At 46.8% G+C, this 12,260-nt stretch overlaps 1 protein-coding gene across 5 annotated transcripts in view; it reads right to left on the minus strand.

Moving 5' to 3' along the window:
• Positions 1–6,986: 6,986 nt before the first annotated feature.
• LOC102384980 (2-hydroxyacylsphingosine 1-beta-galactosyltransferase-like) overlaps positions 6,987–12,260 on the minus strand; it is a 19,883-nt gene continuing 14,609 nt past the window's right edge. For 4 of the 5 annotated variants that reach the window (XM_025210667.1, XM_025210748.1, XM_025210715.1 and 1 more), the window contains exons 4-7: positions 9,933–10,075; positions 9,749–9,825; positions 9,076–9,295; positions 6,987–8,044 (exon numbers count right to left, since the gene is read on the minus strand). In XM_025210667.1, the coding sequence (XP_025066452.1) occupies positions 7,729–8,044; positions 9,076–9,295; positions 9,749–9,825; positions 9,933–10,075 (756 nt within the window). In that variant the 3' untranslated portion in view covers positions 6,987–7,728. The remainder of the gene's footprint in view (positions 8,045–9,075; positions 9,296–9,748; positions 9,826–9,932; positions 10,076–12,260) is intronic. The other variant, XM_025210849.1, reaches the window with a different exon arrangement.

Genomic DNA, 12,260 nt, shown 5'->3' on the forward strand with positions numbered 1-12,260 from the left:
GCTGCGGCTAGTAAAGCAAGCAAAACACTGGCTTGCATCCATAGATGCTTCTCAAGCAAATCCTAGGACGTCATTCTCCCATTGTACAGGGCCTTGGTGAGGCCACAGCTGGAGTACTGTGCCCAGTTTTGGGCTCCACAATTCAAAAAAGATGTGGAGAAGCTTGAGAGGGTGCAGAGGAGAGCCACGTGCATGATCAGAGGTCAGGGAAGCAGACCCTATGATGAGAGCCATGGGACTCTTCAGTCTGGAAAAGTGCAGTCTCAGGGGTGATCTGGTAGCCACCTATAAGTTTATCAGGGGTGCTCATCAGGATCTGGGGGAGTGTCTGTTCACCAGAGCACCCCAAACGATGACAAGATCAAAGGGTCATAAACTCCGTCGCGACCGATTCAGGCTGGACATAAGAAAGAACTTCTTTACTGTCCGAGCCCCTCAAGGTTTGGAATAGACTGCCACAGGAGACGGTTCAAGCACCCAGTTTGAACGCCTTCAAGACACATTAGGATCCCAGCAAGATAAGCATCCAATGATCCCTGCTGACTTCCTGCCCCTGGGGCAGGGGGCTGGACTCGATGATCCTCCAGGGTCCCTTCCAGCCCAAATGTCTATGAAATCTATTCCATCTTACAAGCATTTAACACATGGGAATGGGAATGTCTAACCATTAGTTACCTGAGGATGAAATAGGATTGAAGCCAACCTGTCTTGGGCCCAGCCTACACTACTGAGCTCTGGCAGGAGAATTCTAGGTCTGCCAACAAAATTTCTGGGTGTGGCCAACCCCAAAGCTCATCTGGGACAGAGGTACTCCACCTTTGCTAAGCAAAGTAAGGCTTCCGGGCCCACCTGGCAGCCAGCAGAAAGTGTATATAGACACTCTGTGCCCTCAGACAGCTGTCACAGTCCATTCAACGCATGGAACCTGTGGCAGGCCCGTAGTAGGTGCTCCTGCGTTGAGCCGCCCACCTCACTGTGCCTGACCACCTTCCAGGCTCCGAGTGCCTCCCTGGGGGTGCCTTACATCTGGCCGACCCCCTTCCTGGAGCACACCCACTAGCCTGGGGGTTCCACTGCCACCACCCAAGGCTCTGGACTTATTTCTGGCTCTGTGCACCCTGGGAAGCACAGGCCTAGTAGCCCTCAAGGGTACTTGATTCACTTCAAAAAGTTGGGATGCTTCCCTCAGTCGGAAGCACAAGTAGTGGTCTCCCTTTAGTCAGCCAAACCAAGGGGACCCCAAGGCATAATCTAGACCCACTCCCAATAAGTCTCCCACACTAGGTACAAAGGAGACCTTTATTGGTTACAAAGGGTAGGGATAAAATAGGGAACAGAGTAGAGCAATATCAGAGAAATCCCATAGAGCAGACTTCCCTGGCTGGGTAGCCTTTTGATCACGCATCTGAGTTACTGCAAGCTATATACCTAGTTAGATCTCAGGTAGCTTACTCACAAGTATCATCCAGAGGCAGGTGGAGATTCCCTCTGGAGGCAGGCAGTTCCTTGATCATGAGTTTGAGAGAGAGAGAGAGCAAGTTCCAGATGGTACAGCTCTTCTCTGTCTCTGGGTCTCCCTCATGGCTGCTACCCCCTCCTCCTGGGCAGTCCTTAACTTATATAGCCCTTGTGACCTCATTTACCTGGTCCAATGGAAGCCAGCACCTGTTGGCTGTCGGCCATCCAATTTGAAATACATCACTAGTTGCTGGGCAGACTCTAGCCCACCAGGAAGCAAGCCCTTCACCCCGGTATGTGATACTAGTCACGTAGGCAGAGGGAGTAGGTTTCCCCCCTCCCTCAGGAATGTACCCAGCTCAGGTTACCTAAAAGGATAGGGTAAAGGTGTGTATCCTCTGCTGGGCCCAACCTAATCAAATTGTCACAGAGCAGAGTTGTTGGGGGAGAAACAAAGATGGCTTTCTGCCACAGAACCCACCCAGGATGCTCTGTGTGCTGGTAGGATAGTTGCAACAATGGAACCACATAGAACGGCCAGAAGGCACACGTGCACGGGTGCTGCCAGTTTGGTGGGGGTGATTGCTGTTTGCCACGTGCTGAGAAAAGTTCTGCTTGCAGAATCAAGTTAGTGTAGACAAGCCCTTAAGTCACTTTAATTGCTTCTCGGCCTCTTGAAGGCTCAGATCAAGCATAGTGGCTTCTTAGTCTGGCAGGGGAAATACCATATATCCGTGTCCAAGGAGGCAGTTTTTCTGAACTGTACCACAGAAGAACTGCTCTTCTGGCGTGGTTCAGTACCCACCGAGGTGCAGCGGCTTTAAGCCCAGTTTATGGAAAATGGAGTCTCCTCCCTTGCTTGCTCTGAGGTTCTTATGGCTAATGGCAAGCAAAACTCGGAGGCATCCAAACCCCAAGCCTTCAGGCTTGGGCCTGCAAGTAGGATGCCCGCCAAAGGTTTTGGAAACATCTGAAGCCCCAGGGCCACCTATGGTTCTGGACTCTTGGATTTGGATTTAGTTTTGGCTAATTTGGCCTTAGATACAAATTATTATTAAAAAAAATTAAAAATAAGAAGACAAGCCCTTAAGTACCACTGGCTTTCCACCAGAAAAAACCAAAGCATATGGCTGAAATCAATCTACTATCAAAGCCCATGGTGTTTCTGAGTCCCTACATGTTCTTGCATATATGTTGAAAAGGTTCTTCACACCAGGGAAAAGGTGTCTGGGGAAAAGCAACAGTTGGCTAGTCATCATTCTCTGGGGAGCTACTGTAATGTTGATCAGCAGCACCTTGTGCTGGACAGCATTAAACACTGCAGAGTTGCAGTAGTGGATGTGCAACTGTACTGTCTACATTTATGGCGATACAAGGTGAAGGTCAGAGCTGTGTACTCTCTGGTGTCTCTCCAGTTCTTGCATAGCACTGTAATGTTTAAATGCTCACCTTTCACAATTACATTTCACAGAAGCAAGAGATACAATCTTTATTAGCAAGCTTGTCTTTCTTCATTCTTGGAGGAGGTTCCAAATAATCTGACTGGGCAAGACAAACCAGACAAACCAGTTAGTTCACTCCCCAAGCACATTCCCACCATTGGGTTTCCTTAGAATCCTTTCTGATGTTTTTTCTCATACTGCATCAAGAACACTGGCACTTGACTGGCATTCACTGTTCCCTTCCAAAAACCTAGAGAACAGTGGAAGGCCAGCCCTGTTCAGAGAGCTGCACAGGACTAAACCAAATTATCAGCACTTGTGTGAGCATCCTCTCTGCTTCCCAGCCATAGGATAGGAATGATAAGGCCTGCTCCCCAGGTTTCCCTTTGTAGCTGCTTCTCTGGCTCAGTGGCCCACATAGCATATGAGCCATTTTACTTTCTTGACTTGGAGAAGGCTGAACCAGATGACCTTGTGAGGTCCCTTCCAGCCCTACTCTCCCGTAATCCTACTTTTACATAGGACTGCACATTCTTTTCTGTAGAACTTAAAGCTGTTGACAGAAGAGAGCACCAAGTGACTTGCTCAAACTGAACCAGCAAGTCAGGGCAGATCTAGGAGTAGGAACCCAACTCTCCTGACTCCTCTCCTCCACCACCCCTCCCCCAGATTATCCATGTCAAAACTTAAAAAAAAACTTAAAGACAAGCAACACATTTGTCTCGCATTTACACTCTGCTTTTAGCCAAGATGTAAAATAGTCATTATTAATGTAGAACACAAACATACAAAAAACTAGAACTCTTGGTTCCAACGGGGACTTTTTACCATCTTGTACCATCTAAACTTTTTCCCAGAGCCTGACAAAGGGACTTTAATCCCAAAAGCTTGAAGAAAATGACAATTTTCTTGCAATTTCCCAGTTGGTCTAATAAAAGGTATCGTTTTGGAACCCAGAGTTCGATTTTTTTGTATGTCTTCTTATCTCAGATCAACACAGCTACCAAGTACACCCCTTAACACAAACATATAGGTCTTACTTGGATAACACATTTTATAGCCCAGCACAGGAGTGCTCCATTCCTGGACCAGAGGCCAGATCCAGCCCACAGTGCCATGTCATCTGGCCCACTGTGCTCCCCACAAACCTTTGGGGTACTCTGTGAGCTGTGGCACTGCATGCTAGGTCGGGTGTGCAGGGCAGTGCAGGGCCCAGTCCTGGCACACAGGGGCAGTGCGGAGCCCCGGAGCCTAATCCCAACCTGAAAGAGAAGGGTTAAAAAGCTAGGCAGAGAAAAGCAGGGGAGAGGGTGGAGACCAAGCATTAGAGGCTTCTAGGAAAACATCCCTGGTCTCAGAGTTTCTCTTGAAAATTTCTAGTCGTCCTGCACAGTTGATTCCACGGTGACCAATTTACCACGTCTGAGCTCAAGCCTTCACTTATAGGATGCTCCTTAAAACACAAGTTGTATAACACTAGTCTCATAACAGCTATTAACATCCTGAGCCAAAAGTTGTTTGGAGTACTTCCAAAGCCCATGTGTTAAATTAAAGCCCCCCTCCCAAGTCACAACAGCAGCATGCATCTGAGCTAGTTGGGCTTATTTAAAAACAACTGAAGTGAGGAGATGGAAACAGGGGCTGGAGAATAGAGCTTTCTGCTGGAGTAATCTTAATCTTAAAGTACAGGTCCAAGGAGGAGCAAGGAGTACTAGCTAGAAGTTGTTCCCATCTGGGTTTTCGTTTTCATTTTGAGCAGGGAGGGAGGTAAGGGGACAAAGGGGGAGGAGCAGAAGAAGAGGGGAAACCTGGGCTTAACTCAGACTTGTTGGTCAGGCGTGTGTATAGCACTAGGTACAGGTTTGAGCAATCCAGGTAATTTGTGAAGAAATAAAAGCAGTGCAGGTGGGGCTTGGATATCACAATGATCTTGCCCAATTCCTAGTCTTTGAAACTTTTGAAAGATCCAACTTTCTGTGAAACTGGTTTTCAGTGAATTGATTAATATTAAGATTGGTTTCCCCTTTTGGCCAAATTATAAAGCCAACTCTCCGGAGCTAATCCCATGCCCATTCCACAGCAGTCTGAGTCATAAGCATTTAACTCTGCCCTTTTATTTGCAAATAAAATGGTGTTTTTTTCCATTCCTGTCAGAGTACTGCACGCTTTTCTTTCACAAGCAGCATTTATCTAGCATGAGTTTGCTGGCAAAGATTCACTCTGGAGCTCTCCTGCAGTTTATGGGACACAGCATGCTACAGAGTAGTGAAGCACAACCTTGCTTTTCTCCTTTTACAGCACTCCAGTCAGCTAGTACTTACCTGCCCTGCAGCAGGGGAATCAACCTGCAAAGGAAGGATCACTAGAAACCAGCATGGACAGCTTGAGTCTTTACCTACTTTCCACATGGAGTTCCCCGAGCTACAGACCTTCAGCTTTTGTGCTGTAAACTGTGCAGACAAGGTCATTTTGGGGCCTACATGAGAATTGGTAATTGGGACAGACACAATACCAGTGGTTTTCAACCTGTATTCTGCAGACCCCTGGGAATCTGCAAACTCTGTCTAAAGAGTCCATGAAAAATGACTATCATCGATCAAAAGTATGTGAATACCCACACTTACAACCCAAAGGGGTCTGCATCTCCATTCAAAATTTTTTAGGGGTCCACAAATGAAGAAAAATGTTGAAAACCATGACAGTATACAGCTTGGGCTGATATTATTTAAACTGTTAGCTTTTCAACCCCCACTGATCGATCACAAAGAGGAAGACTGAGTCCCCAGCCCTCTGTCACAATCCTTACTCCTCCCCTAGCACCTAGATGTTTCGCATTCTCCTCATCCCACCGCTATTACTAGCACATCTTATTATATATTCTCTTCTGCACTGTTACCATGCCAGCTACAACAGTCTTAAGTCAGAAATTACATGAAAACAGCAGGACTGCTAAAGAATAAGGCTACTGTAGACCGATAGCCCATTTCCAACACAGGCTAAAACCAGATGGGCCAGAAAGGAATAAGAAACCACCCGAAGAGTTTGTTACACCCAAGTAAATAGGTACATAGTGCTTCAGTTCACATAGACTCAGGTTTACATTTGTCCTAGAGAACAGATAGGATTCTGGCTGAAGTCTTCTTTATCACCCTTGTGGGACTCCAGTGATATTAAGAAAAAAGGGGCTAGAACAAGGCCTGCTGGACAGAATGGTCTTTGTCATGGCAGGACAAGAAAGATTTGGGTATTGGCACCAGAGCCCTGAGCCAAACACATGGCAAAAGAAACACAAGTGCATCTACCCACTCCCAGATAAGCAACACCCAATACAGAACCCCTCAGGAGATTAGCCCAAGCATTATCTCTTTGCTCACATTCACCACGAGCAACTTAGTATTAAAGGCAAGTCTGGAGGATGGGCCCAGGAAACATTGCTAAGTCACGATATCATCAGCCAAGATCCCAGCAAAACACTCTTACCCTTGTTCCAAAGCATCACCAGTTTTCTTCCCAGCTAATACAGCAGTTACACAACCCACCTTCAGTAAAACATTGAATGGCTTAACGGCTCATGCAGCTAGAAGCACAGTGTTTGGCATCACTCCATACCACGCCCAAGGTGCAGACCAGCAGCATGCCCAGTCATGTCCATGTAAGAAGGCTTGGTGTCCATATTGTTACTCTTAAAAGTTAGATGCTTTAAGGTCCAGCCCAAAATTCCTGCCGCTACCCAGAGCTAAGAGCTCACACACCATTTCAGGCTGAAGCCCTTGCAGGCATCTCTTTCATGCACTCTTCTTCAACTACATGCTTGAGGCATGCCTGGGTGTCAAATGGGTGTTTCCACAAGCATATGAGAAATGTGTGTGTTGGGGGGAAGAATCCCTGAAAACCTGATTAGAGAAGAGGGGGCCTAGGAGATAGGGCATATAGGAAACAGCCGGTAGCCAGTCACACTGCATGGAGTGGGAGAGAGCTGTGGCTTGTGGTGTGTGTGTCTGTATGTGTAGATGCCCAATAAGACTTCAATGAAACTATGGCTGCCTCTGCCATAAGACATGCATTAACTTAGGCAGAAGCCACTGCTGAGGAGAAAGAATAAATTTTATTAAAAATAAATAAATTAGCACAAAGAACAGAGCACAGCACGTTGAGGGAAGCAGGAAGAATGTCTGCCCAAGAAATTTAAAACCGAGATTGAGTTTTAAAGAAAAACATTTTGGTGCCATTTTCCTACCCCTTCCACAGCTCCACCTTGGGCTCTTCACCTGAACACAAAAAAAGTGTCCCAAGCCTCAGGATACTGGTTAATGAGGTTGGGGATAAGTGGTAACCAGCCCAGACAAGGCCCTATCCCTGTTATATCAGGACCTGCCTTCTGTACCTCATGGCAGGTCCTGATATAACCTTCCAGTTTAATGCCAGCATCAAAACCAGCATATATAAAAAGGAAGCAATCGCTTGCTTCTTCCCAGAGGTCTACCCACTCATTCCCCTTTCCCAGAGTCCTGGCCAGATACATCCACCCACACCTGAATTTATGTCCCCACCCACATTTGCTGTACACCAAGGTGTGCATATAGGCTTCTGCAATGCTCTCCCACCTTTCAGGTCACAACAGCAACCAGATCAACCAGTTATATACCCACCTCAGAATCCACATCCCCACCCGCATGTTCTGTACACAAAGGCCTGCACACAGACCTCTGCTATGCTACCATCAAAACAGCAGCCAGGCCAAAAACTCTTCAGTCTCTCCATGCATGCTTGCAAAGTGAGCCTTTGCACTGAAGTCTGCCTTGCTGGAGGGGATGCACCTGAGAAGGCCCTACTTCAACTTTTTCTCTTCCACCAAATGGCCATTTGGACAGTGGCCATTCAGATGCATGGGTCTGATGCCCTTTCCCATGTACCACACAATGACTTTGTACAGGGCAAAGGATGCCCCAACCAGACACAGGAGAAAAAGAACCAAGACGTCAAGGCAGTAGTACTCATAGAAGGAGAGGTCGTAGACAGCTGGGCGAAGGTATGGTGCCCCATCGTGACGGAGGAGGTACTCCAGCCAGTACACCGTACGATTCAGAGCATGCATGGGCGTGTCTAGATGCAGAGCGGAGATCAACTTGGCTGCTTTATGGTAGCTGCAAGACAGGAAGAGAGAAAAAAAAAGTCACCTGCTTGTGCTGAATCATCGTTACAGCCCAAATCCTCAAGGAAACCAAGCAGTCTCAGCTCTCAGATTGTGCAGTCATGGATCCTAAACATGAACGGGCCCTCTATCTGCCCCTGACAGCCAAGCCAATTGCAGTCACTAATAGAGCTTTATAGCATTTACCTGTTCTGCAGGTTTGCTATGGCAATGCAAACCTGAGTCTATTCTGCCTCTCACATCATGGATGGACTATCAGACGTTCAATTCCAGGGACAACAGAAACTCCTCTGAAGACTTACCTGGGAGTTCACTGAGGGTGGAATCACACTAATGCCAACATCACACCACAGAACCAATTTTCTAAAAATGGCCCCAACCCAAGGTAGGGCTGAGCACTGTCAGCTTACACTGAAGTTGACAGCAATTGAGATAACTAAATGGTTTGAAAGAGGAAGTCACGCACAGCAGTTTAAACATGAGCTGTCAGAGGGATTTTAGAAGGTTGATGTCTACATCACATGGAAGCAAGAAGTCTGGTGGAGCAATAAGAAATAATTCACAGGCCAAAGGGTCTGGCTTTCAAAACAAAACAATAACCACAAAGCAGCTAAAGAATCATCTCTCATGCTTGCAAGCCCCACCAGTGTCTCTGCACTCTCTGCTCACTTAATGCTGTCTGCTTAAATGAATTAGGGATATCCCGTCTTGCCTGGACTGGTAACATACTACAAGGAAGACAAGGAAGCTCAGTATCAGCCTCTCAGGGACGTTTGAAGTTAAATCCAGGCAAAGACTAATCATATTCCCCTTGACTGTAAACCTGGACAGTCTTGTACATCCAACAGGGGCAAACATCAAAGGATAAAAGGCAACAGGGTGTCCAGCCAAGCAAGCAATATAGCTGACTGAATCAGTGCTGGACCACTTGTTGTCATGGGCTTTGCCAAGGATACATGCAGTTGTTGGCGTCCTGTGCCCTGCACCTCTGAACCGAACACTTGGTCCTTCCACATGTCTCACCTGGGATCAGAGATAACTGTGACTACAGCTTGGTAGAGGTCGTCTTCAGTGAATCGACTCCAGTCCATGAGAATCCCCATGCCCTTTGCCTGAACTCTTGTCATGATGTCAAATTGATCCCCATAGAAAGGGAACCCCACCACTGGGACTCCATGATAAATTGCCTCAAAAATGCCATTCATCCCACAGTGGCTGACAAAGGCTTTCACGTTGGGGTGACCTATGAAAAAGTAAAGGTGAGAAGGCTGAAGGCATGCCATACTCCTCTGGGATGCTCAGACAGATACCCCAATTTATCTCTAGCTTTCTTCACACCAATGCATGCTGTAAACAAGGTAGGTTGGAGGAAAACTGGGCACATTTGGGGGACAGTATGAAGGCTCCTGTTTACTCCAAGACCCTAAGGATCATCACCACCTCCTACTTCAGACAGCTATCTGGTTGGGTCCCTAAAGAGCAGGACTGCAAAATAACTTCACTCTGCCACTTTACATAAGGATCAAGATACTTGCAAACCAGAACTGTTTTGAGCATTGGGCCTGGACACACACTAGTGGCATTTCTTTGAGGTGTTTTTGCTCCACAGTGGAATAACCCCTAATAATGTTGGTAGTTCTCACATTCATACACATCCACTCACCCCTTGGCTCTTATGCCACTATCCCCGTCTTACCCAGCAGGTCATTCTGGGGCAGCCACTCCATCATCAGCGTATTCTCGCCCAGGTGAGCAGGCTTTGGACCAAAGTACCTGCCACAAGAAGTGCAAGAGAAGGCAGATTATGAGGTGGAACCATCCTGTGAAACATGGGATTCCTGCTAAACCAGAACCAATGAGAAAGTTCCTTTCTCCCTCACCTCCAAACGACCCTCTGAGGAAGGCGGGCAAACGCCCCAGCCATCTTGTCCACCATGTCACTTGGGAGCGCGTGGATCCCAGTGCCGAAGGAGACAACAACGACACCTGCATCTGCAGCTTCCACCCAAAGACGCAAGCCCTGCTAGCAAAAAACACATGTACAGCTACACCGTAAAGCCTCTCCCACACAAGCTTTGAATGTCTTATTCCATCTCAGCAGTGGGAAACTTTGTCTTGGAGAGACAGCATCCTCTCTATAGTGAGGTTATCTCCCAGAGTTTGCCAAGAGATCTATAGCTTCCATGGCTCCTACTCATAGCTGTCAGGCATGGGCAGAGCCAAGTTGAGCAAGCAGAGTCTAGATAATCCTCCTTGCTGGGAACTCTGCAGGGAGCTGTCAAGAACATCCATTTCATGTTTCTGCTGCTTTGGAAAGCTCTGCACAGAGGCTGGTAATAGAGGGACTTGATGAGGGGATCCAATTAACACAGGTTGCAGCGCTGGTAGTGGTAGAGTGCAGAAGGTTATGGGTAAATGCTCATTCCCTAAAATTCCCTTGGATTAAAGAAAACACATACAGAAAAGTTGGAGCTGTAAAGGAAGTGGAGAGCTTTCCAAAGCTGCCTCAAGGATCTGGATACCAAACTTTCCATTGAGCACTTTGGAAAAAACATCCTCAGCCTTGACACCTAACTTCCTGAAAACAAATCCTGTCAAGGCCTTGCCAAGGCACATGGAAAACACCAACGGCTTTCCCTTAATTTTGATTAAAAAAAAGAAAAAAGAAATAAAATTGGAGTGGGTGAGAAGATTCAGCCTTTTTAAATAAAAAGGGCAGCTCATTTAGAAATGACAAATCTATTTTAGATCTTTTCACAAGTGTAGCTGCTCTGATTTAGAGTTAGAGTTATTCTCAGGGAAGACCTCCCCTGAGAGAACTCTGCCAGATGCTGGCTGTATTTAAATATCTGTCTTCATACAATGATCTAAAAAAGGAGGTTATGACTCCATCCTTTAAAAGTTCAGGTGTGCACTTGTTTTAAAACTGACTTTCCTTGAATTTCATGGAAATATGTTCCTTTTAAGAACTGCTTTAAAACTATATTTTTTAAACAGGGGGTAATTTCATATTTTAAAAATACTATCATGGCCCTTGTCCCTCAATAATTAAGTTACCAGTGAAACTCTATTAAAACTCCCAACTACTGAAGTTTAGGGACCTTGGAAAATGTCCACTTCTCCCCCTTAAGTCCCCTTTAACAAACACCAAATCCACATTTCCAGTGTCAGGGACAAACTCTCAGCCACAGCCATGTTTTAAATACATCTGTCTTTTTTCATCCATGTTGTAACAGGGCAGCCTGCTCCTTTAAGAGGGAACAGTCAGCCCTACTGAGAAAGTCTAGATAAAGGGCATTTGGATAGGCAGGGGTGTCCTGCTAGAAGATTTCAAAAGAGCCCCCAGATGAGAGAGGAGAAAGCCAGCTATGAATGCAACTGCTACAAGAAGGGGCCAAGCTGCTGTATCCTGCTTCAAGTCCCTTTGAAGTATGCTGGAAAAATGCACTAACACGTTTTTTACAGGGTATCTTATTGTATGTCTGTATGGTTACTGTGATTCCTTCTGGAGAAAAGCTGGTCAGGCTGCATGCTCTCTCTGGTCATCCAATGGCAAAGGAGCAGCAATCCATCTTGAAAGAGGGACATGTAAAGCAGGAGTTGGCAACCCACAGCCTGATACACAAGACATGGGAGGTTTCTGGAGCACAGTAATTGCTATGCTCCAGCAGACTCGATTAATCGAGTCTGCTCTGATGCGCTGGAATGCCAGTGCGTCAGAGCAGCCTCTGCGCTCGGGTATAGGTGCCCTAAGGGCTTAGTCTTGGAAGGTGTTGTTTACTGCTCCAAAGCAAGGCAAAGCACCCAGGTACACACATGGAGTTAAGTATCTGAGTAACTCTGCTAAAGGCAGCAGGACATATCTAAAAGTTAGGGCTGCACTTAGGTACTTTGTAGGGCTGTGCAAAGCTTTGGGTGCTGATTCGATTTGGAGGAGATTTGGCCTGATTTGGTGGCCGAATCTCCGAATCTGAATTGAACTGGGACCAATTAAAAGGTCCAGATCGATTCAAAGTTCTCCAAATCTTCGGAAAAGATTCAGAGAGCTTTGATGGATTTGGACAGTCCCCACCCACTGCAGCGGGGAGCTGCAGCCGAACTCAGAGCTGGTAAGTACTAGGGACAGAGGAGGGGGGCAGAGGGGACCATGGGGGGACCCCTGCCAGCCCCCGACCCCCACCTGCTTCCCCCGCCCCCCACATAGCTGC

The sequence above is a fragment of the Alligator sinensis genome, unplaced genomic scaffold (genome assembly GCF_000455745.1).
Source record: "Alligator sinensis unplaced genomic scaffold, ASM45574v1 scaffold264_1, whole genome shotgun sequence".
NCBI classification, from domain to species: Eukaryota; Metazoa; Chordata; order Crocodylia; family Alligatoridae; genus Alligator; species Alligator sinensis.